At 49.8% G+C, this 23,391-nt stretch overlaps 1 protein-coding gene and 1 pseudogene across 12 annotated transcripts in view; one reads left to right on the top strand and one right to left on the bottom strand.

The window, feature by feature from the left end:
* Positions 1-15,140, top strand: part of MFN2 (mitofusin 2) — a 31,723-nt gene extending 16,583 nt beyond the window's left edge. For 11 of the 12 annotated variants that reach the window (XM_005544769.5, XM_015451870.4, XM_074020011.1 and 8 more), the window contains 13 exons: positions 1,532-1,640; positions 1,749-1,856; positions 3,844-3,997; positions 4,214-4,281; positions 4,427-4,548; positions 6,825-6,951; positions 7,340-7,444; positions 7,659-7,761; positions 8,539-8,759; positions 9,352-9,507; positions 9,883-10,079; positions 11,227-11,361; positions 13,139-15,140. In XM_005544769.5, the coding sequence (XP_005544826.1) occupies positions 1,532-1,640; positions 1,749-1,856; positions 3,844-3,997; positions 4,214-4,281; positions 4,427-4,548; positions 6,825-6,951; positions 7,340-7,444; positions 7,659-7,761; positions 8,539-8,759; positions 9,352-9,507; positions 9,883-10,079; positions 11,227-11,361; positions 13,139-13,208 (1,675 nt within the window). In that variant the 3' untranslated portion in view covers positions 13,209-15,140. Of the gene's footprint in view, positions 1-1,531; positions 1,641-1,748; positions 1,857-3,843; positions 3,998-4,213; positions 4,282-4,426; positions 4,549-6,824; positions 6,952-7,339; positions 7,445-7,658; positions 7,762-8,538; positions 8,760-9,351; positions 9,508-9,882; positions 10,126-11,226; positions 11,362-13,138 lie in introns of all 12 variants that reach the window. The other variant, XR_012425984.1, reaches the window with a different exon arrangement.
* Positions 15,141-19,977: 4,837 nt separating this feature from the next.
* LOC141408839 (inositol monophosphatase 1-like) lies at positions 19,978-21,341 on the bottom strand (annotated as a pseudogene).
* Positions 21,342-23,391: the final 2,050 nt, after the last annotated feature.

Raw genomic sequence — 23,391 nt, 5'->3', positions numbered from 1 at the left:
GCTCAACCAAATCCTCTGGCCTCTTGGATTTCCTCTAGAGTCTGGTACCTATACCTGTTTACCAGTACCAGATGTCCCAGGGATGGTCTGTAAGAGATAGGAGGGATGCTCAAAAGTTGGGGAGGTTCTCAGCCTCAGCCCAGTGCCATTACGTATACTGGGGGTGGGGAGTTGTGGCGGAGTCAGAGGTGTATTTTATCTCCCTTGAAGAAACACTTTGCCCTGGCTTGGTGGACAGGTTATAACTATACCAAGAAGTACAGTATTGTAGCATTTACCTGGACTCACATCAAGTCACACCTTCACCTTAATTGTATATTGTATGTTGTATATCTTTTTTTTTTTTTTTTTTTTTTTTTTTAAGATGGAGTCTCACTCTGTCACGCAGGCTGGAGTACAGTGAGTGGCACAGTCTCGGCTCGCTGCAACCTCTGCCTCCCGGGTTCAAGCGATTCTCCTGCCTCAGCCTCCCAAGTAGCTGGGATTACAGGCACCCGCTACCATGCCTGGCTAATTTTTGTATTTTTAATAGAGACGGGGTTTCACCGTATTGGCCAGGCTGGTCTCGAACTGCTGACTTCGTGATCCACCTGCCTCGGCCTCCCAAAGTGCTGGGATTACAGGCGTGAGCCATTGCACCTGTCCTGGTATATCATCTTTAAAGTAGAATTACAAGTAATTCTGTTTTTATAAAAGCAATAGATGTATTTTTTAAAAACACTCATTTCCGCCACGCGTGGTGGTTCATACCTGTAATCCTAGTGCTTTGGAGGCTGAGGTGGACAGATCAGGAGGTCAAGTGATTGAGACTGGCCTGACCAACATGGTGGAACCCCATCTCTATAAAAATACAAAAAAGTTAGCTGGGCATGGTGGTGCGTGCCTGTAGTGCTAGCTACTTGGGAGGCTGAGGCAGGAGGATTACTTGAACCTGGGAGGCGAAGGTTGCAGTGAGCTGAGATCTTGCCATTGCACTGCAGCCCGGGCGACAGAGCAAGACTCCATCTCAAAAAACAAAACAAGGCTGGGCGCAGTGGCTCATGCCTGTAATCCCAGCACTTTGGGAGACCGAGGTGGGTGGATCATGAAGTGAGGAGATCAAGACCATCCTGGCTAACATGGTGAAACCCCATCTCTACTAAAAATGCAAAAAATTAGCCTGGTGTGGTGGCGGGTGCCTGTAGTCCCAGCTACTTGGTAGGCTGAAGCAGGAGAATTGTATGAACCTGGGAGGCGGAGCTTGCGGCGAGCCGAGATCGCGCTACTGCACTCCAACCTGGGCGACTGAGCAAGACTCCGTCTCAGAAAAAAAAAAACAAAAAACATAAAACAAAAAAACCAAAACACTCATTTCCAGGCAATCTGGAAGGATAGGAAATGGAAAGTAAAAATCGGTTAATGAGGGCTGGGCCTGATTTCCCTCCCCTCGCTGGCTTTCTCCTCCTGCCTCACAAGTCCCAGGTCTGTTCTCAGCAGGAAGAATAGGGCTCTTGCTCTGCCTGATGATTTGGTTTACTCCTGTCACCTTTAGCCCTGGTATTGATGTCACCACAGAGCTGGACAGCTGGATTGACAAGTTTTGTCTGGATGCTGATGTGTTTGTGCTGGTGGCCAACTCAGAGTCCACCCTGATGCAGACGGTAACTCCTCCTCTGCCTTCTCCCAAGCTCCCACACCCCCTGGGCAGGCAGCTGATGGGGCCTTGGCTGTCAGGCTCCTGCTCCACCGAGGTCTTACCCTTTGTCTAGGAAAAGCACTTCTTCCACAAGGTGAGTGAGCGTCTCTCCCGGCCGAACATCTTCATCCTGAACAACCGCTGGGATGCATCCGCCTCAGAGCCTGAGTACATGGAGGAGGTTAGTGCCTCTGTTTGGCAGTTTGGGGAATGCCACCCCGAGGGAGCACTGCCTGCCACTGGGGCCACTTCATGCCCTCCTGGATCTGGTGACTTCCCTGAATTAACTTTATTGCCAAATAATTCTCCAAATACTCTCCTATGGTATCTTCTGGTGGCTTTTCCCCTCTGCCATCCACTTTGCTGGACGCACCCCCTTTTTAAGCCACTCTCCCCTAGGCTTAAAAAGGATCCCTGCAGCATTAGTGCATCTTCAGGACCAGTGCTCAGTTTGGTTTCTGAGGAGTTAGTATGGAACAGGCTCAGCTCTAGGGAGGTCTCTGTGAAAGAGGCTGGAAAGAGGAATGGAGAATACTGATTCTAACTGGTGACTCACAACTCTTAGCTGTTTACTTATTTATTTAGAGACTGGGTTATGAGGCTGCCTAATTTTTGTATTTTTGGTAGAGATGGGGTTTTGCCATGTTGCCCACTCTGGTTTTGAACTCCACGGCTCAAGCGATCCACCCGCCTCAGCCCCCCAAAGTTCTGGGATTACAGGCATGAGCCACCGCTCCTGGCCTCACAACTCTAAATATGTGAAATGAAAGACAAACTGGGCATGGTGGTGCACACCTATAGGCTGAGAGAGGATCCCTTGAGACCAGGAATTTGAAACCACCCTGGGCGACATAGTACAACGCTGTCCCCAAAAAAATAAAGGGTAATAAGATTGATAATATGGGATGATAAAACATGCTGTTGCAGTCAACAGGCCGGAGTCCAAAATCTTTTTTTTTTTTTTTTTTTGAGATGGAGTTTTGCTCGTCACCCAGGCTGGGGTGCAATGGCACAATCTCGGCTCACTGCAACCTCCGCCTCCTAGGGTCAAGCAATTCTCCTCCCTCAGCCTCCCGAGTAGCTGGGATTACAGGCACCCACCATCACGCCTGGCTAATGTTTGTATTTTTAATAGAAATAGGGATTTCACCATGTTGGCCAGGCTGGTCTCGAACTCCTGACCTTAGATAATCCGCCCGCCTTGGCCTCCCAAAGTGCCGGGATTACAGGCATGAGCCACTGTGCCCAGCCCAGAGTCCAAATTCTGACTGACACTAGGCAGGCAGTGTGACTTTGGCAGATCCCTTGACCCTTCTGGTAAATCCAGTTTCCTCACCAGTGTGATAAATAGACTTGCTGAGAGGATAAAAGCTGTCTAAAACACCTGACACATGGTAGGTGTCTATAAGAAGCTGTTGTCACATTTTATAGGTAGAACCCCAGGTGTCAGAGCCAGGAGGGATTTTCTAGTGATGCCCACTCTTTCTGTAAACAATGCCCCAGGAGGACACGGCTTGTCAGAGTATAGCTCCCAGATTTAGGTTACTTGACCCCAGGGTTCCTTTCCTTCCAGGGCACAAAAGTGAGGCACTATATAAGCTTAACAAGAGGCAGTCTAGGGCATGTTTAAGCATTTCTGCTTGTATATGCATAAAATATCTTTGGCAGGCTCTACGCCAAGTAACCCCCACACATTGGTCTGGGAAACTTGGTGGTTGGAGAACAGAATAGTGGGAGACATTGCACTGTGTATGTGTTTGTGCCTTTGGCTGTTGAGCCATGTGAATATGTTGCCTATTCTTTTTTTTCTCACTCTGTTGCCCAGGCTGGAGTGCAGTGGTGCTATCTTGGCTCACTGCAACCTCCGTCTCCAAGTTCAAGCGATTCTCCTGCCTCAGCCTTCTGAGTAGCTGGGGTTACAGGCACCCGCCACCATGCGTGGCTGATTTTTTTGTGTTTTTAGTAGAGACAGGGTTTCACCATGTTGGCCAGGCTGGTCTTGAACTCCTGACCTCAATGATCCACCTGCCGTGGCCTCCCAAAGTGCTGGGATTACAGGCGTGAGCCGCCGTGCCCAGCCTCTTATGACCTATTCTTTTAATGAAAGAGGCAGGTTGGGGCTGTGGGGCCACCTGCACCAACTTTGGACACATTTGTTTGGGCTCCAGGTGCGGCGGCAGCACATGGAGCGTTGTACCAGCTTCCTAGTGGATGAGCTGGGTGTGGTGGATCGATCCCAGGCCGGGGACCGCATCTTCTTTGTGTCTGCTAAGGAGGTGCTCAACGCCAGGATTCAGAAAGCCCAGGGCATGCCCGAAGGAGGTAATGATGAGAACAGATGTCCTTCTTTTCCCTGATGTTTGAGACATTTTGTCTCGTGCTGAGTCTGTCAGTAGAAAATCCTTCTGAGAAGGGGCTGCTGAGAAGAGCAGAGTGAGAGGCTCTTGCTCTTCAGCCAGTGGCTTGGTTTCTGGGGATTTCATCCTTTTCCTCTGCCGCCAAGTTTGTTTCTGGGCTAATGCAGTACCATTCTCCTAGGGGGCGCTCTCGCAGAAGGCTTTCAAGTGAGGATGTTTGAGTTTCAGAATTTTGAGAGGAGGTTTGAGGTGAGTCCTTTGATTCTGGTATATGGTGATTCTGTGCCTCCCCAGTTCCCACTGGCCGTGTCCCTGGCAGTGAAAGCCAGAGTCTGGCCCTTGGCCGTAGGCCCCTGGTGGCCCCCACCTCCCTCCGTGCCTTTGTGTGTTCCAGGAGTGCATCTCCCAGTCTGCAGTGAAGACCAAGTTTGAGCAGCACACGGTCCGGGCCAAGCAGATTGCAGAGGCGGTTCGACTCATCATGGACTCATTGCATGTGGCAGCTCGGGAGCAGCAGTAAGAGTCCAAGACTGCAGATAGGTGGAGAGGGCTGCCGAGATGAGGTTGTTCCTCCCCTGCCTTGGGCAGTTAGGACACGCCTTGATGGCAGGGCTGAGTCTCTGGGCTCCCACCCAGGGCCCTTTCCCTGGCCACCAGACCATGTTAGAGTCACATAGACAGCCTGGTGAGGAGGGCGGCTGGGTACTTCATCACCCCACCTGGTCTGTGCAACATGATTCCCTGTGTTGGAGGCCTTGGCCCATGCCCTGCTGAGCTCCACAGCCATTCTCAGAGCCTGAACACATTTTTAAAAACAACATTCCAGCCAGGAGCAGTGGCTCACACCTGTGATCTCAACACTTTGAGAGACCAAGGCAGGAGGACTGCTTGAGGCCAGGAGTTTTGAGTCCAGCCCAGATAATATAGTAAGACCCCATCTCTACAAAAATTTTAAAAATCAGCTGGGTGTGGTGGCCGCACACCTGTAATTCCAGCTACTTTGGGAGGCTGAGGCAGGAGGATCACTTGAGCCCAGGAGTTCAAGGTTCCAGTGAGCTGTGATTGCACCATTGCACTCTAGTCTGGGCAACAGAGTGAGACCCTGTCACTAAAGAATAATATGAAAACACCTTGCTTCTATCACACAGAATTGACTTTCTCAATTGTTTATTTTATTTATTTATTTATTTTTGAGACGGAGTCTCGCTCTGTCGCCCAGGCTGGAGTGCAGGGGCGCAATCTCGGCTCACTGCAAGCTCCGCCTCCCGGATGCACGCCATTCTCCTGCCTCAACCTCCCGAGTAGCTGGGACTACAGGTGCCCACCACCGCGCCCAGCTAATTTTTTGTATTTTTTTAGTAGGGATGGGGTTTCACTGTGTTAGCCAGGATGGTCTGTTGACCTTGTGATCCACCCACCTTGGCCTCCCAAAGTGCTGGGATTACAGGTGTGAGCCACTGCGCCAGGCCTCAATTGTTTATATTAAGTTAAAATTTTAAAAAGTTAAGTTCCCTGTTGATTCTTTTGCACTTGTCCCAGTGTCACTCTGCCCAGAGGCACCATAATCATGAACTTACATTGTTCTATCACCCATTCAAACAGTACTTTCACATAAATGCTGAAGAATATGTCAGGTTTTTACATATTCTTACATCTTTACATATTCTTACATATTTGTACGTCTGAAGGTTTTTACATGCTTCAGACGTACAGATGTGGCATCACACTGTCACTGTACCTGGCTTTACTTTCTACTCAACATCGTTTTTCCCTTTATCCTTGTTAGTGTGTGTAGTTTGAGTTTATGAATAGGAACTGCTGTAGTATATTCCGTTGTGAATATGCCTTATTTTCCTATGGAGGGAATTTTAGATTTCTTTTTTGCTATTGGAAACCTTACTGCAGTGGACATGTGTTCACGTGTCCCCTTGTGCACCTTTGTAAGAGTCTACCTGGGGTGAATTCCTAGGGGTGTGGCGATTCTGTTTTAGGGTACACGCGTTTCCAGTTTTAGTCAGTTTTACTTGATTGCTCTCCAGAACAGCCGTACCCATTCATTGCATGACCAGTACTGTCCCTAGGCCTTCCATTTCCTCAGCTCTCACCAGAACTTCAGGCCTGGTCATTTTTGCCAGGCCTTGGTAGAAAACTGTGCCTTTAAAAATTTCATTTCCGGCTGGGCATGGTGGCTCACGCCTGTAATCCCAACACTGTGGGAGGCCAAGGCGGACGGATCACCTGAGGTCAGGAGTTCAAGACCAGCCTGACCAACATGGAGAAACCCTGTCTCTGCTAAAATTACAAAATTAGCTGGATGTGGTGACACATGCCTGTAATCCCAGCTACTCGGGAGGCTGAAGCAGGAGAATTGCTTGAACCCGGGAGGTGGAGGTTGCAGTGAGCGGAGATCGCGCCGTTGCACTCCAGCCTGGGCAACAAGAGTGAAACTCCCATCTCAAAAAAAAAAAAAAAAAAAAAATTCATTTCCATGATTACTAGTGAGGTTGAGCTTTTTTCCCTATATTAATTGGCAGAATTTGTTTAAACCCCCTTACAACGCCCTCCCTGCTCTGTCCCCACCGCCTGTCCCACGTGGAAGACTGAGGAGTGCATGGTTGGCTGCAGGGCTCCCTTCTTACCTGGGAAGGGGCAAGCTTATGCCCCTGGGTGCATGTGTGCAGCCCTGCCAGGCAAGAGAGCGGGCGGGGCGGCCTGGGCTTTCTGGCATCCCCTCTTGCTCCTCTGCTCAGCCAGACAGGAACATGGATTTCTCACCAGTACTCTGCTTTCAGGGTTTACTGCGAGGAAATGCGTGAAGAGCGGCAAGACCGACTGAAATTTATTGACAAACAGCTGGAGCTCTTGGCTCAAGACTATAAGCTGCGAATTAAGCAGATTACGGAGGAAGTGGAGAGGCAGGTGAGAAATGAGGAGGACGCATTCTGGGGAGATTTGGACTCCCGAGTAGAGTCCAGAAGAAAGCAGACCTCCTCTTAGGGACTTCTCAGCCTTCCAGAAGGAAGTTGTGGCCCTGCTTCAAGAATACAGAGCTGCCCTTTGGGTTCCATTGTTGGGTTGTGTGATGCTGGGCATGTTCCCCTTCCTCTGGACCTCCACAGATCACGTGAGTGTTTGATCAGCGAGTTTCCCAGACCCTCTCACCTCAGAGGCTTTAACTCCATAGAGCAGCTGAGGAGGCTGCTGGTTTGAGAGGAAAGATATGCCGTCTGCTGGGATCTCTCCTGGTGCTGCAGGACTGAACTTTGGTCTTCCTTGATACTTGACAGTGTGCTTCCTTTTGCCGTAGGTGTCAACTGCGATGGCCGAGGAGATCAGGCGCCTCTCTGTGCTGGTGGATGATTACCAGATGGACTTCCACCCTTCTCCAGTAGTCCTCAAGGTTTATAAGAATGTGAGTCATGGAGCAACAGGTCCTCTTGGCAGGAGGCCCCCAAAAGTGATTCAGCCCCTGCTGGTCTGGGTCAGGGCCCCCCAGCAGTGAAAGTGGAAGCCACAGAGACGAGGCCCAGGCTTCCGTCAGCCTTTTGGGGTCACCTGGTGGATGTGGCCTGAAGGGAATTTTGATGGACCTGCTGCTTCTCTTAACCTCCCTCTTCTGGTGGCAGGAACTGCACCGCCACATAGAGGAAGGACTGGGCCGAAACATGTCAGACCGCTGCTCCACGGCCATCACCAACTCCCTGCAGACCATGCAACAGGACATGATAGGTCAGTGCCCATAGGGAACTGGGGAGCTGTGGCCTGGGCTGCCCGAAGATCAGATACAGAGGCCAAGCTAAAGAAATCAGGACTTTCCTTATCTGTCACTTTTCATGATGATTCAACTCAATACCTTCAGGTTCTGGGTAGATGTTGTGAACTCATTCTTGTTTGGTTTTTGAGACAGTCTCATTCTGTAACCCAGGCTGGAGTGCAGTGGCATGATCTTGACTCACTGCAGCCTCCGCCACCTAGGTTCAAGCGATTCTTCTGCTTCAGCCTCCCAAGTAGCTGGGACTACAGGCATGACCACCACGCCTGGCTAATTGTTTTGTATTTTTAGTAGAAATGGGGTTTTGCCATGTTGGCCAGGCTGGTCTCAAATTCCTGACCTCAAGTGATCTATCTACCTTGGACTCCCAAAGTGCTGGGATTACAGGCATGAGCCACCGGACCTGGCCTTGTGAACTCATTCTGTACACAGGGTTGGAGAGCCCATCTTGTGCTACCACATGGGTCTATCCTAGGCTGAGAATTGGGCCTGCTCCTGTAAGTCCATGTGAGGCAGAAGTGTTAGCAGTATGGCATCTGGGTCCACACTTGCCTGGGGGAGCTGGCCTCAAGTGAGGCGTGCTCAGTCTCATGGGCCAACTTGACCGGGGTGTGCTTCCCAGGCAGAGCTATTCAGCATGCCTGGCAGTAGCTGGTGGAGCCGTCTCCAAGGCTTGGTGCTGCTGTGGCGCAGGGCTGAGCTGATGAGCTTTTCCTCCATTTCTCCCCCGATAGATGGCTTGAAACCCCTCCTTCCCGTGTCTGTGCGGAGTCAGATAGACATGCTGGTCCCGCGCCAGTGCTTCTCCCTCAACTACGACCTGAACTGTGACAAGCTGTGTGCTGACTTTCAGGAAGACATTGAGTTCCATTTCTCTCTCGGATGGACCATGCTGGTGAACAGGTTCCTGGGCCCCAAGAACAGCCGTCGGGCCTTGATGGGCTACAATGACCAGGCAAGCAAAGCTTCTCACCTCAGGGGCATCGTGGGGGGTCAGTCTGTACCCCGCCTCCAGACACAGGAACCATTCTGAAACGGGGTAAAGGTCAGCAGCTGTGGTGGTGTGCCCCACCACACAGTACACCACAGTCAGAATTTCTGCTGCTGATTGAGCTGATCTGTTCTAAGCAGTGATATTTGTGAAATGACAGATGCTAGTATTTTTCTCTAATACATATTAAAGTAACTATTAAAAATAGATGACTTTAAAAATAACCACCTACATACAACTATTTTAAAGTTCAGATTTTAAAAACATTCATCTCTAAACCACTTGAGTTGTCACACGTACTGCCCTCTGTACACATCCCACGCTCGGGGAAGCTGCCAGGCGGGCCAGGATGACTCCTGCTCACGTTGTGCACATCCTGTGGTGTTCACCTGAGGGTCTCCTCTGCTACATCCGAAGCTAGTTGTCCTCTTTTTGCCTTTTGGAAATTGAAGAGCCACTCTATGTCCCTGTTCCCCAGACTAGGGCGACACTGAGGGTTCACGTGAATGAAAGACTCACCACGTCCCTGTCACCCCTCTCATCTTTCTCTCCTCAGGTTCAGCGTCCTATCCCTCTGACGCCAGCCAACCCCAGCATGCCCCCGCTGCCACAGGGCTCGCTCACCCAGGAGGAGTTCATGGTTTCCATGGTTACCGGCCTGGCCTCCCTGACATCCAGGACCTCCATGGGCATTCTTGTTGTTGGAGGAGTGGTCAGTGACCAGTTCAGCTTGGGAAGGTGGGGGTGGAGGGCAGGTGGGTGGGGCCTGAGGGCTAGGTTCCTGTGGTGGCCCCTGCATTGGGCCACACTCTACAGTCCACTGTATACTTTCTCCTCTCAGTGACTCTTCACTGTGATGGCATGGGGAGCGCTTACTCCCTCACCAAGTTTCCCTCACTTCCCGCTGGAGATGGTCCCAGCCTTTCTGGCCTCAGTGGGATCAAAGGAGACATAGAAAGAGGAACTTAAGAGTAGAAACATGAGGGCTCGTTGGCTGAGGCCCTTCGGACGGCCCTGGTAGTGACGGACCCTAAAGGAGGGTGGGCCACGGAGAGGCTGTCCTCCAGGCTGACTGTGTGCTCTGCAGGTGTGGAAGGCAGTGGGCTGGCGGCTCATTGCCCTCTCCTTTGGGCTCTATGGCCTCCTCTACGTCTATGAGCGTCTGACCTGGACCACCAAGGCCAAGGAGAGGGCCTTCAAGCGCCAGTTTGTGGAGCATGCCAGTGAGAAGCTGCAGCTTGTCATCAGCTATACTGGCTCCAACTGCAGCCACCAAGTCCAGCAGTGAGTGGCTCCATCGGACCCCAGCAGGAGACTGCCTTTAGGCAGGGTCAGCCCCCTCTCCCTTCCCCATCTCTCTTCCAACCTGGCCTGGAAGCCACTGGGTCCTGAGCATCATAGATCCGGGGCCTTCAGGTGTGCAGGGCCAGCTTTGAGGCCAGTGATGGGGAGAGGGGTCTCCCAGGGACACTTTGTGTCTTGGGCTGGGACTGGGTAGGCCTCTGGGCCCCTTGGTGAGGAAGAAATGGGAAGGCAAGAGATAGTCCTAGTAGGAGTTTTAGAAGTTGCCTTGAAGAGCTTGGGCTGTGGATGTAGCTTTGAAGTTTTGAACCCAGCCTGATCTTCATGCACATCTTAAGTCAGGTGGGAATCTATTGCTTAATCTGGGGTGGTCTGGACGAATATCCTCGCTTCCTTTTTTTTTTTTTTTTTTTTTTCTTTTGAGATGGAGTCTTGCTCAGTCACCCAGGCTGGAGTGCGGTGGCGCAATCTCGGCTCACTGCAAGCTCCGCCTCCTGGGTTCTCGCCATTCTCCTGCCTCAGCCTCCTGAGTAGCTGGGACTACAGGCGCCCGCCACTACGCCCGGCTAGTTTTTTTTTGTATTTTTAGTAGAGACGGGGTTTCACCGTGTTAGACAGGATGGTCTCGATCTCCCGACCTCGTGATCCGCCTGTCTCGGCCTCCCAAAGTGCTGGGATTACAGGCTTGAGCCACCGCGCCCGGCCCTCGCTTCCTTTTTTTGGTTGTGTGTGGCAGACCCTTTGCTCTAGACATTTTGCATCTAATTTATGTATTTCTCTGATTCTTTGAGGTAGATGTTGTCTTATAGGCATCTCCTTTTTCAAATTGAAGAAACTGAGATTTGAAAAACAGTCACATGTTCCCTCCTACTCGGCTGATGAGCAGCAGAGTCAGGATCTCTGCGTGCTGTTGCTTCTCAGGCCGTGGTGATGCCAAGTGTGTTTGGTTGTTATGATTATTCACAGTCTCAGCAGGATGTAGGAGATTCTGCCAAACCAGGGCTGGCTCAGGGCAGAGCTGCTGGCAGGGATATCGACGGGGCCAGCTGCTTCCCACTCTGGGTGGGTTAAGCCACCAGTGGCATCTTGCTCCACACACCCCAACTGATCCCTTCTCTGTCCTCCCCAGGGAACTGTCTGGGACCTTTGCTCATCTGTGCCAGCAAGTTGACGTCACCCGAGAGAACCTGGAGCAGGAAATTGCTGCCATGAACAAGAAAATTGAGGTTCTTGACTCACTTCAGAGCAAAGCAAAGTTGCTCAGGTGAGGCTGACCTGGGTGGCCAAAGGAGGGTTCCAGGGTGCAGCACAGGCGCACTGGGGCTCAGCTGCTGGGCTTGTGTCTTGGGTGTGGCTTGTGTCTTGGGTGGGGATTTAATTTATTCATGTTAGATGTGTACCACGGGCCAGGCACAGTGGCCAACACCTGTAATCCCAGCACTTTGGGAGGCCGAGGCAGGTAGATCACCGAAGGTCAGGAGTTTGAGATCAGCCTGGCCAACATGGTGAAACCCTGTGTCTACTAAAAATGCAGAAATTAGCTGGGCGTGGTGGCGTGCGCCTGTAATCCCAGCCACTTGGGAGGCTGAGGCAGGAGAATGGCTTGAACCCAGGAGGCGGAGGTTGCAGTGAGCAGAGATCGCGCTATTGCACTCTAGCCTGGGCGACAAGAGCAAAACTCTGTCTCAAAAAAAAAAAAAAATGATGTGTACCACGTACCTCACGGGTGCCAGATGGTGCTGGTGCTGGAGGTTCAACAAGACACAGCGTCACTGCCTTCAAGGCACTTGCAGCTGAAGGCATGGTGGCATCACAGTACTGCGAGACTGCAGTTCACAGCGCCCTGTGCCGAACCGCAGGGCCTACAGTGCTTTACATGTGCTGTTTCACTCAGTCTTCCCTATCCCTCCATTTTCTATGTAGAAAAATTGGGGAACTTGTCTGGCATCTCAGAAAATGGCCAGGCTAGGAGGGGAGCCCAGGTGTACTTGGCTCCAGCAGCCCATGCACTCTGATTCTCCTTACACCTGCCGCTCTTTGGACCCATGAAGAGGGCATAGCCCCCCGTTTGTCCACAGAGAAGCTGGTTACTTGGCTGGGGACTTGCAGAACTGGGATTGGAACTCAGATCTCCAGGGAGTCTCTGTGGAGCTTTCATTAACAGTTTGCTGGAAAGAGCATCAGTCTGATGAATCTGGAGTCCTGGGTTCTCTCCAGCCACTCATGTTTGGCTCAAGCTCTTAACTCTGCTATGTCTCATTATTTTCATCTGTAAAATGGGAGTAAGATTTCATGACACAGCTGCACGACTGAATGTAAAAGTGCCCTGCAAAAATCCTTGGCCTGCCTGGCTCATGATAGCATCAGCACACGGGGACCCTGCAGAAGTCCTCGGCCTGCCCAGCCCGTGATAACATCAGCACATGGGGACCCTCCACTTCCTGCCCTCACCCCTGACGTCAGAGCCTGCAGGGTGGCAGAGCCAGAGGGGAGATGCATCAGAGGGTGTCAGCTCCAACCGTCACCAGATCAGTGGGCTTTCCCTGCCCTCGACTGTGCGGATGTGCCCCCCCCGCCCCACCCCCACCTGGGGACAGCTGCTTCCTAGGGACACACTGCTTGCCCTCTGGGGACTCAAAAAGGGGGAATGTGGTGGGGGGGAACTGCTGCTTGTCAGCCACAGTGACATGGTTGAACCTGGAAAGGGTCTCCTGTCAGCACCTCAACCCCTTCCTTGGCAGGCAGGGAAACTGAGTTCCTGACGGCTCAGGGACTTGCACATGGTCCTGGTGAAGCAAACACAGGTCTTGAGAATCAGAAAAGCCTGACTTGCAGCTCCCTGGCTTATTAACCAGTGGCCTTGGGAAGTTATTTAACCCCTCTGGGCCTCCTCGTCCCCATCTGTGAAACAGGAATAAATACGATTGTTGGAGGATTACGTAAGGGTGTGTGTCAAGTGTCCTTAGGATGGTGCCTGGTAGGTAGTCCTAATACTGCCTGTCATCAGCTGTCATGGTTACTAAAGAAACATTTCTTTGCAGGAATAAAGCGGGTTGGTTGGACAGTGAGCTCAACATGTTCACACACCAGTACCTGCAGCCCAGCAGATAGTGGGCACCTGAGGCGGAGCCTGCGTGGAGAGGGGCGGTGCTGCCAGCCCTGAGTGCTGTGTGGGCTCCCCCAGGGGCACATGTGGCTCCTGCCCCCGGCCACCGCCAAGAGAATGAAGCACCCAGTCTCGTACCATTTTGAGCCCTCCAGCACTAGTTATTTTCCCCCTCCTTTGCCTGCTGTTGCAGGAAGATCTGGCTCATACCCCTAAAGGACACTTTCAACGACAGCTATGGACAGCTTGGTACCAAGGAGTTAAGTTGAAGCTTTTTCCAGCTCTCTTGGGTTCATCTGAGTGCTTGATAAGGCCTTGGGATCTCAGCATTGCACAATGCCTCATGGAAGCCTTTGAGGGTATCACGCAGACACCCCCACCTTTCTCCAGCCTGTGCGCACCTGCCCTCCTTGCAGCCCAGCACACCTACAGGTGTAAGGGATGATTGGAGTTTCTTCCCAGAGAGTCTGTCCCAGAAGGACTGTGGCTTGTGTGTGTTCATTCTCACCTGTTGGCTCAGTGCTTTATCCCATTTACAGAGCCTCTCAGACACGTCTTGGTGTTGAGGCTCAGTAACCACTGGGCTTAGGCTGAGGCGGGCCCTGTGCTGCAGCCGAGGCAGCTGGAGGAGTGGGAGTAGCTAAGAGGAGAGGGCTGTTGGATATATGAGGAGATGGCAGAGCAAGTGGCGGTCACTGGGACAAGGAGGGACTTGCCTCTCTTCTCATTATTGTGCCCCCTGCTTTAGTGTCAGTCCTGGACTTGTGCAGGCCTGTTTTGTGTAGATGTGTTTTGGAAGATGGCTTGGTCTAGGTGGTTGAAGGATGTAGTAGAAGGAAGGATGGTGGAAGGTGGGGACCTTGGTAGCTGGCTAAGGAGCGTGGGCTCCACACAAGACAGCTGGAGAATGGGCCGTCCATTTGACCTCGTTCTCAAGGGGCTCATGGGTCTGAGAGCCCCCACCCACTAGGCTTGATTGCATCCCTGTTGTGTCCTTTAAGAGACATGTTTCTTAACCCCCCAACCTTGCCCCAAGTGCCCTGGACTAAATTTCCTGCGCCAGTGACTGCAGTTGGCCAAGGGACAATGCGGAAAATCCAGTGCCCATCCTTCCACCCTCCCTGATCCCCAGAAACTTGGACTGACCCCCTTATCCTTATGCTGATGTTGAGTTTTGGGATTGTTGCTGGTTGAAGTGGGGGCAGATGCCTGTCACCAAGGTGTTGACTGTGTGAGAAAAACAGTTTGGGTGACAAATCCTGTGTGGCACAAGTTGGATCGCTTCCTAGAAATAAGCAACACCTCTCCCGAAAAGCAGCCCACAGGGCAGGGGCCCCGCAGCCCAGCCATCACTCATCTTTGAGGAAATTAGTTGGTGGCCTCTGTGCACTGGTTGGTGGCCACATCACAGGTGATGTCCTGTTCACATACCTGCTTGTACTTAAAACCCTCAGTCTGTCCTGTTGTGTGGGGCAAAGTGATGGACTCTGCCAGGTGGACGTGCTGTGGGTGGGTGTTCCCGGTGTGTGCTGGGCCTGAATGGATAGGGGCCACTTCACAGCATGTCAGGGAAAATCAGTGTCACACAATTCCAATGGATTTTATGCTCTTTTTGGGAAAAAAAAAAAAAAAAATTATTTAGCATAAACATGAATTTTTTTTCAATGTAGCCCCTGGGGAATGAATGAAATTTTGAGCTTCTTCAATAAGTAAAATTAAATTAAGACCACTGAGGGAGAGACCCTTTCTGAAAGAAGTCTGGCCAAAAGCACTTGTAATGCTGCTGACATTGTTCTGTTTTTACGTTCATTTGCTGGAGCGCAAGACGTGCTGACACAGTGAGTTTTCTCTGATGTATTTAAGGTGATATATTTGCCTGAGTTACTCCTGTATCATTCTCATAATATTGGAAACTAAAATAAAACCTAGTTGGAAATCCTTTGTGAGATCTCCATCTTTTCGGGTTCTTGTACAAACTCCTCTTGGACATGGCCAGCTGTGTTCTGAAGTGACCACAACTATAGTTCCTACTATAATGTGGTTCCTTATTCTCGGAAGGAATTTGATACTCTCAAAACAACAAATGGTGTAACTGATCTTTAAGGATCAGGAAATCGAGACTGATTTCTTTATAGATTTCTCTGTAACTCCAGACCATTTTTTCACTTAAAAAGTAAATGACTCACTGTTCCATCCTGCTTTGCCTTCTGAGAATTTGGTTGCGACCATTCTTTTTTTTTCTTTGAAATGGAGTCACGCTCTGCCGCCCAGGCTGGAGTGCTGGAGTGCGGTGGCATGATCTCAGCTCACTGCAATCTCCACCTCCTGGGTTCAGGCAATTCTCTGCCTCAGCCTCCCGAGTGGCTGGGATTACAGGCACCCGGCTTGACCACCCAGCTAATTTTGGTATTTTAGTAGAGACGAGGTTTCACCATCTTGGCCATGCTGGTCTGGAACTCCTGACCTTGTGATCCACCCGCCTCGGCCTCCCAAAGTGCTGGGATTATAGGCATAAGCCGTTGCGTCCGGTGTTTTTCTTTTGTTTAAGGGTCCTCAGGAGTAGATATGGGGGTGGCTAGTCAGTTTCCCCACCCCTACAGCTGTCCTCTCAGCTCTGGTGCCGCCCAGTGGCCACCCTGCTCTCCCACAGAGGCCACAGCTCAGCTGATAGCAACCTCATCCTTCCAGATTCCCAGGGCACACACTTGGGGCATCACCCATGAGTCCGTGGTCACATGTGCTGCACCTAATCTGTCACCTGCTGTCTTCCAAGTCTATCAACCCTGCCCAGTTCCTCACCTCCATCACAACCATCAGCCCGGACCCAGGTTCCTGCTCCTGCCTTGTCCCTGCCTATCCTTGCCATCCTGTGGCTGTTTCAAGGCAGCAGCCAAAGACTTTCTTAGGTAACAAAAAAAATGAATCATTATGGTGTTTTTTTTTTTTTTTCCAATCCACAAAACAAGTAGTTTCTGTCATCAACAAGATGTTATGTACAACCCACTAAATTGTTCACAACACCATCATCCTGGGTGATGAGCCATAGTTTGAAAAAGGGTCTTCTTGCCTTATGCAAATGCTGCTTAGTTATTCCCAGTCAAGGCTAGCCTCATTCCTGTGCTTTCTCTGACTACCTCATCTGTCCACTGGGGAATCTGAGAGGCTGGAAGTTTTAACCCTCTGGTAACAATGTCCCCATTTAATCACAAAAAGTAGGTAGTCAGGAATGTATCACTGTGTCCCAAGCACTGGGGTGACAGCCCAGGCAGCTCTCTCAGAGAGCATCTGGCTCATACATGGCTTCAGAAGCAGGGCCCTCACAGATGTCAGCTAAGTTGTTCACTGGGTCCTCAAGTGGATGGTTTCCTGTCTCTAAGTGGGACTCTTAGGCTTGAGATAAGAACAGCCAACTTTTTTGAGTTTAGCATGTGTCAGACATTCATATGCATGAGCCCTAATCTCAAAATCCAATGGTCTATTTTCCCTAATTTCCTCAAATGAGGAAGTTCATGATTTCAGCAAAATATTTGTGCACCTACTCTGGGCTAAGCATGGTTCTAGGCATTGGGAATATAGCAGTAACTAAGGTGGATAAAAATCTGCCTCTGGGGCTGGGCGTGGTGGCTGATGCCTGTAATCCCAGCACTTTTGGGAGGCCAAGGTGGGCGGATCACAAGGTCAGGAATTAAAGACTAGCCTGGCCAACATGGTGAAACCTCATCTCTACTAAAAATACAAAAATTAGCCAGGCTTGGTGGCGTGCGCCTGTAATCCCAGCTGCTAGGGAGGCTGAGGCAGGAGAATTGCTTAAACCTGGGAGGAGTAGGTTGCAGTGAGCCGAGATCGCGCCATTGCACTCTAGCCTGGGCAACAGAGGGAGGCTCCCTCTCAAAACAACAACAACAACAACAACAGAAATCTCACTCACTGATTAATAACCTTTTTCAATTACAAAGAAAAACAACATATTCGCAAAACTCCCTAACATCAGGAGCCATCAGGCAAATGATCCCAAGTCTTGATTTACAAACCAAACCCTTATGCCTCTGATCACATAGAGGACTGGTTCTTACAAACATTTTTTTTTTTTTTTGAGATAGATTTTTGTTGGCTGGAGTGCAGTGGCTCTATCATGGCTCACTGCAGCCTTGACCTCCCAGCCTCAAGTGATCCCCTCACCTTAGCCTCCCGAATAGCTGGGATTAAAAGTGTGCGCCGCCCATGCCCAGATAAGTTTTTTGTTTTTTGTAGAGATGAGGGGTCTCACTATGTTACCCAGGCTGGTTTCGAACTCCTGATCTCAAGTGATCCTCACATCTAGGCTCCCCAAAGTGCTGTGATTATAGGCGTGAGCCACCATGCCTGGACACAAACATTCTTTTTCTTTTTAAAATTTAATTTAATTTTTAAAATAGAGAATGTATGTTGGCTGGGCATGGTGCCTCATGCCTGTAATCCCAGCACTTTGGGAGGCTGAGGCGAGACGATCGCTTGAGTTCATGAGTTTGAGACCAGCCTGGGCAATCTGGCAAAACCCTGTCTCTGCAAAAAATACAAAAATGAGCCCAGCATGATGGTGTGCACTGGTAGTCCTAGCTACTCCAGAGGCTGAGGTAGGAGGATCACTTGAACCCAGGAGGTGGAGGCTGCAGTGAGCTGAGATTGCATCACTGCACTCTAACCTGGGCAACAGGGAGATGCTGTCTCAAAAAAGAAAAAAAAAAAAAAAAAAGAGATGGGATCTCACTGTGTTGCCCAGGCTGGCCTCGAATTCCCAAGCTCAAGTGATCCTCCCGCCTCAGCCTCCCAGAGTGCTGGAGCTACAGGCATGAGCCACCACACCCAGCCAACAAACATTCTTTTCTGATAAGCAACTGCAGAACTTAAGCTAGTTTCAGCCAGCTTACGGAAGCTGTGAACAAACTATTTAGCCATTGCACATGAGCTCACCTCTTCTCATAAATATGTATACAGCTTTTCCCTCAAACCTGCTAAATATGTATGAATACGGGCCCTGTGAGGCATAAAACCCAACCTGTCCTTTCTCTCTTGGAAGAGAGCACCTTCGGTGCACGCTGCAGACCGTCTCTTCCTGGTTTGCAAACAAGTATCAACAAGAAAGTGCTCCTTTCTACTATTTAGCCATCTTGGTGATCTTTTAGACAACATTGTGAGTATTTCTGCTAGGAACGTTAGTGTTCAAATCTCTGTGTAGGCAGATGTTTTCATTTTTTGCAGGTAGATATCTCAGGCTGGACTTGGGCCATATGGTAAATTTATGTTTAACTTCTACAGATTTTGCGAAGTGTTATACTGTTTTATATCCCCACCAGTAATGCGCATGGGTTCATATATATATATATATATATATATATATATTTTTTTTTTTTTTTTTTTTTTTTTTTTTTGAGACAGTCTTACTCTGTCACCCAGGCTGGAGTGCCGTGGTACAATCGTGGCTCACTGCAACCTCCGCCTCCCAGGTTCAAGCCATTCTCCTGCCTCAGCCTCTCGAGTAGCTGGGATTACAGGCGCCTGCCACCACGCCTGGCTAATTTTTTTTTTTTTTTTTTTTTTTTTGAGACGGAGTCTTGCTCTGTCGCCCAGGCTGGAGTGCAGTGGCCGGATCTCAGCTCACTGCAAGCTCTGCCTCCCGGGTTTACGCCATTCTCCTGCCTCAGCCTCCCGAGTAGCTGGGACTACAGGCGCCCACCACCTCGCCCGGCTAGTTTTTTGTATTTTTTAGTAGAGACGGGGTTTCACCATATTAGCCAGGATGGTCTCGATCTCCTGACCTCGTGATCCGCCCGTCTCGGCCTCCCAAAGTGCTGGGATTACAGGCTTGAGCCACCGCGCCCGGCCATTTTTTTGTATTTTTAATAGAGACAGGGTTTCACCATGTTAGCCAGGCTGGTTTCGAATTCCTGACCTCAAATGATCCACCCGCCTCAGCCTCCCAAAGTGCTAGGATTACAGGTATGAGACATTGTGCCCGGCCTACAGTGAATCTTTAACTTTACACACCATCACTTTAGATCTATACACTTTAGATCTATAGTGGTATCTCATTGTGGGTTTAATTTACATTTGCCGCCGGGTGTGGTGGCTCAAGCCTGTAATCCCAGCACTTTGGGAGGCCGAGACGGGTGGATCACGAGGTCAGGAGATCGAGACCATCCTGGCTAACAAAGTGAAACCCCATCTCTACTAAAAAATACAAAAAACTAGCTGGGCGAGGTGGCGGGCGCCTGTAGTCCCAGCTACTCGGGAGGCTGAGGCAGGAGAATGGCGTGAACCCGGGAGGCGGAGCTTGCAGTGAGCCGAGATCCGGCCACTGCACTCCAGCCTGGGCGACAGAGCGAGACTCCGTCTCAAAAAAAAAAAAAAAAAAAAAAAAAAAAATTTACATTTGCCTAGTGAATGGATCCCAGAACAGGAGAAAACTTAGGCAGACTGGGATGGAAGCTGGAACTAGAGGCATTCGTGGTGGATAAGGATGCTGTATGGAGTCTCTGGCAAGCCTCAGTTTTTATGATGTTCGGCATCTTTTTATGTGCTTGTCATCTGTATTTTTCCTTTGGTGAAATGTCTGTTCAATTATTTTGCCCATTTTAAAAATTGGGCTGTTTTATGAGTTTTGAGAGCTCTTTATGTAATCTGGATATAAATTCTTTGATACATCATTTGCAAATATTTTCTCCAATCTTGTGGTTTGTCTTTTCATTTTTTTTTTCTAAAAATGGAACAAGTTCCAAATTTTTAATCTGGACAAAGAGAATTAAAACCAAGCATATCATACTTCCAAAACACATATCCATCGGTGAGTCAGCAAATCTGGGGAAAAGCAACTGGAATTGACTATGAGGCTGCTGGAATTAATCTTCATCGTCTCATTGCAAAGGTACTACCTGAATTCCTTTGGCTATCCTTTCTGTTAATATTATTTGCAGCAATTACTCTTAGTGACATCAAATCAAATGATCCACCTGTAACATCCATTAGCATGCCATCAGCTTCAGTAACAATAATGCTAACTCCTGCAAGAGCCCAGCAGTGAATTCCCATTGCATAATATGCATCTGCTCCTCCAATTGCCACAAGGCAAACAGCTGCCGTTCCAATACTCCGGATCCCATGAACAGGAATGCAAAAAAACTTCCATGTTAGAAAGAACAATTCTTACAGTCTCTGGTGTTCTGGAAGAGCCCAATTCAGTCACCAAGAGTGGTTTGGTAATATCTTCTTGTTGTGAAACCTGTAGTTTTTGACCATTACAAAAGGCACCTTTTTCTTTCCTGGAAGTGTACATCTTATCTCCCGCATAACTGTATACAACTCCAAATTATATCTTTTTATTTACAGCAAAGCCGATTGAAACAGCTACAAAAGGAAATCTATGTACAAAGTTAGTTGTTCCATCAATAGGGTCAATGATCCACGTGGGGTTGTTAGTTAAGGCACTTTTCTCCCCGCTGCCACAGATTCCTCACCAATGAAACTGAGATGGGTACTTTTCTTTTATGGAAGAGATAAGCATTTCTTCAACTTTTTGGTCCGCAGCAGTTACCAAATCAACTGGAGAACCTTTCGGTATAACATTCATTTCATTTCTTTTTTTTTTTTTTTTTTTTGAGACGGAGTCTTGCTCTGTCGCTCAGGCTGCAGTGCAGTGGTGTAGTCTCGGCTCACTGCAAGCTCCGCCTCCTGGGTTCACACCATTCTCCTGCCTCAGTCTCCCGAGTAGCTGGGACTACAGGCGCCAGCCACCGTGCCTGGCTAATTTTTTTTGTATTTTTAGTAGAGATGGGGTTTCACCGTGTTAGCCAGGATGGTCTCGATCTCCTGACCTCGTGATCCGCCCGCCTCGGTCTCCCAAAGTGCTGGGATTACAGGTGTAAGCCACGGCGCCCAGCCTGATTTCATTTTTTAGAGCATCACAAACTACCTCTCCAGCTCATCTTGCTAGAGTTACTGCATAATCCATGCATTCCTGCCAAGGATCAGCCATCTTCTTGAGTCGGAGGGGTTCCTGCTAGTTCAGTGCCTGGTGTTATCACTCTCAGCTCTTCCGGAGGTAGAGGGGCTACCTATCTTCTTTTCATTCTGTTTTTTTGTTTGTTTGTTTGTTTTAATTTCAGACGGAGTTTCCCTCTCGTTGCCCTTACTGGAGTGCAATGGTGTGATCTCGGCTCACCACAACCTCCACCTCCTGGGTTGAAGCGATTCTCCTGCCTCAGCCTCCCAAGTAGCTGGGATTACAGGTATGTGCCACCATGCCCGACTAATTTTGTATTTTTATTAGAGATGGGTTTCTCCGTGTTGGTCAGGCTGGTCTCGAGCTCCCAACCTCAGGTGATCCCCCCGCCTTGGCCTCCCAAAGTGCTGGGATTACAGGCGTGAGCCACTGTGCCCAGCCAATTTTTGTATTTTTAGTAGAGACGGGGTTGCGCCATGTTGCCCAGGCTGGCTACCACGCCCGACCCCAGTTTTTCTAAGTTTTATAGTTTAGGTTCACAACTAGATCTATGATTCATTCTAGGTTAATTTTTGCATATGGGTTTTTGTTTGTTTGTTTGTTTTGTTTGGATGAGTGTGTGGATATCCAATTATACCTGCAACATTTGTTGAAGACACCATCTTTTCTTGTTTTTCCAAGTTTCCACACACATTATTGATAAAATACATTTTTTGCGGGGGGGGGGCGGCGCTGGGTGTCGCTGGTCTGTAACTCCTTACCTCAAGGGATCCACCCACCTCAGCCTCCCAAAGCGCTGAGATTACAGGCGTGAGCCACCGCCCTGGGCCAAAGGCATTATCCTTTCTCCACTGAATTGTGTGTGCTTTCATTTTTGTCAAAAATTAATTGCCCACATATCGGAACTCTTTATTCTGCTGCATTGATCTATTCGTCTATCTGGACACCAATACTATACTTTCTTTTTTTCATTTATTTATTTATTGGGACAGGGTCTCCCTCTTTGTCAGTCAGGCTGGAGTGCAGTGGTGCAGTCTCAGCTCACTGCGGCCTCAGCCTTTTTGGCTCAGGTGATCCTCCCATCTCAGCCTCCCGAGTAGCTGGGACTACAGGCAAGTGCCTGGTTCATTTTTTGTAGAGACGGGGTTTTGCCATGTTGCCCAGGCTGGATATCTTTTTTTTTTTTTTTTTTTTTCTCTTTTTTGAGATGGAGTCTTGCTCTGTCATCCAGGCTGGAGTGCAGTGGCGTGATCTCAGTTTACTGCAACCTCCACCTCCCTAGTAGCTGGGTTTAAGAGATTATCGTGCCTCAGCCTCTGCCGGCCACCTTGCCCGGCTAATTTTTTTTTTTTTTTTTTTTTTATTCAGAGTCTCGCTTTGTCGCCCAGGCTGCAGGGCAGTGGCGCAGTCTTGGCTCACTGCAACCTCCGCCTCCCGGGTTCACGCCATTCTCCTGCCTCAGCCTCCCCAGTAGCTGGGACTACAGGCGCCCATCACCACGCCCGGCTAATTTTTTGTATTTTTAGTAGAGACCGGGTTTCACTGTGTTAGCCAGGATGATCTCGATCTCCTGACCTCATGATCCGCCCGCCTCGGCCTCCCAAAGTGCTGGGATTACAGGCGTGAACCACCGCGCCCGGTCTTGCCCGGTTAATTTTTGTATTTTTAGGTTTACAGGCGTGAGCAACCGCACCCGGCCCCAATACTACATTTTCTTGTTTACTGTATAGTCCTTATCTTCCGGCACAAAGCAGGCACTCTCTAAAAACCTGAATGAAAGTATGAAGCAGGCCGGCCGCGGTGGCTCATGCCTGTAATCTCAGCGATTTGGGAGGCTGAGGCGGGCGGATCACGAGGTCATGAGTTCGAGACCAGCCTGGCCAACATAGTGAACCCGTCTCTACTTGAAAAAAAAAAAAAAGCCTGTAGTCCCACCTACTCGGGAGGCTGAGGTAGGAGAATCGCTTGAACCCGGGAGGCAGAGATCGTGGTGAGCGGAGATCGCGCCACTGCACTCCAGCCTGGGCAACAGAGCGAGACTCCGTCTCCAAAAGAAAAAAAAAAAGTATGAAACGATGAGTACAATGCAATGAGTCGCCCGCCGCCTGCCAAACCTACCCCGCAGCTCCAGACTGCCGCCTGCGCCGAGCCTAGGCCACCGAGCCTGACGGAAACTGCCGCTCCTGAACGCGTATCCCAGTCCCGCAGCTGAC

Source organism: Macaca fascicularis, chromosome 1 (genome assembly GCF_037993035.2).
Source record: "Macaca fascicularis isolate 582-1 chromosome 1, T2T-MFA8v1.1".
NCBI lineage: Eukaryota > Metazoa > Chordata > Mammalia > Primates > Cercopithecidae > Macaca > Macaca fascicularis.
Note: the sequence above shows the minus strand (reverse complement) of the source record. Positions and strands in the feature narration are given on the sequence as shown.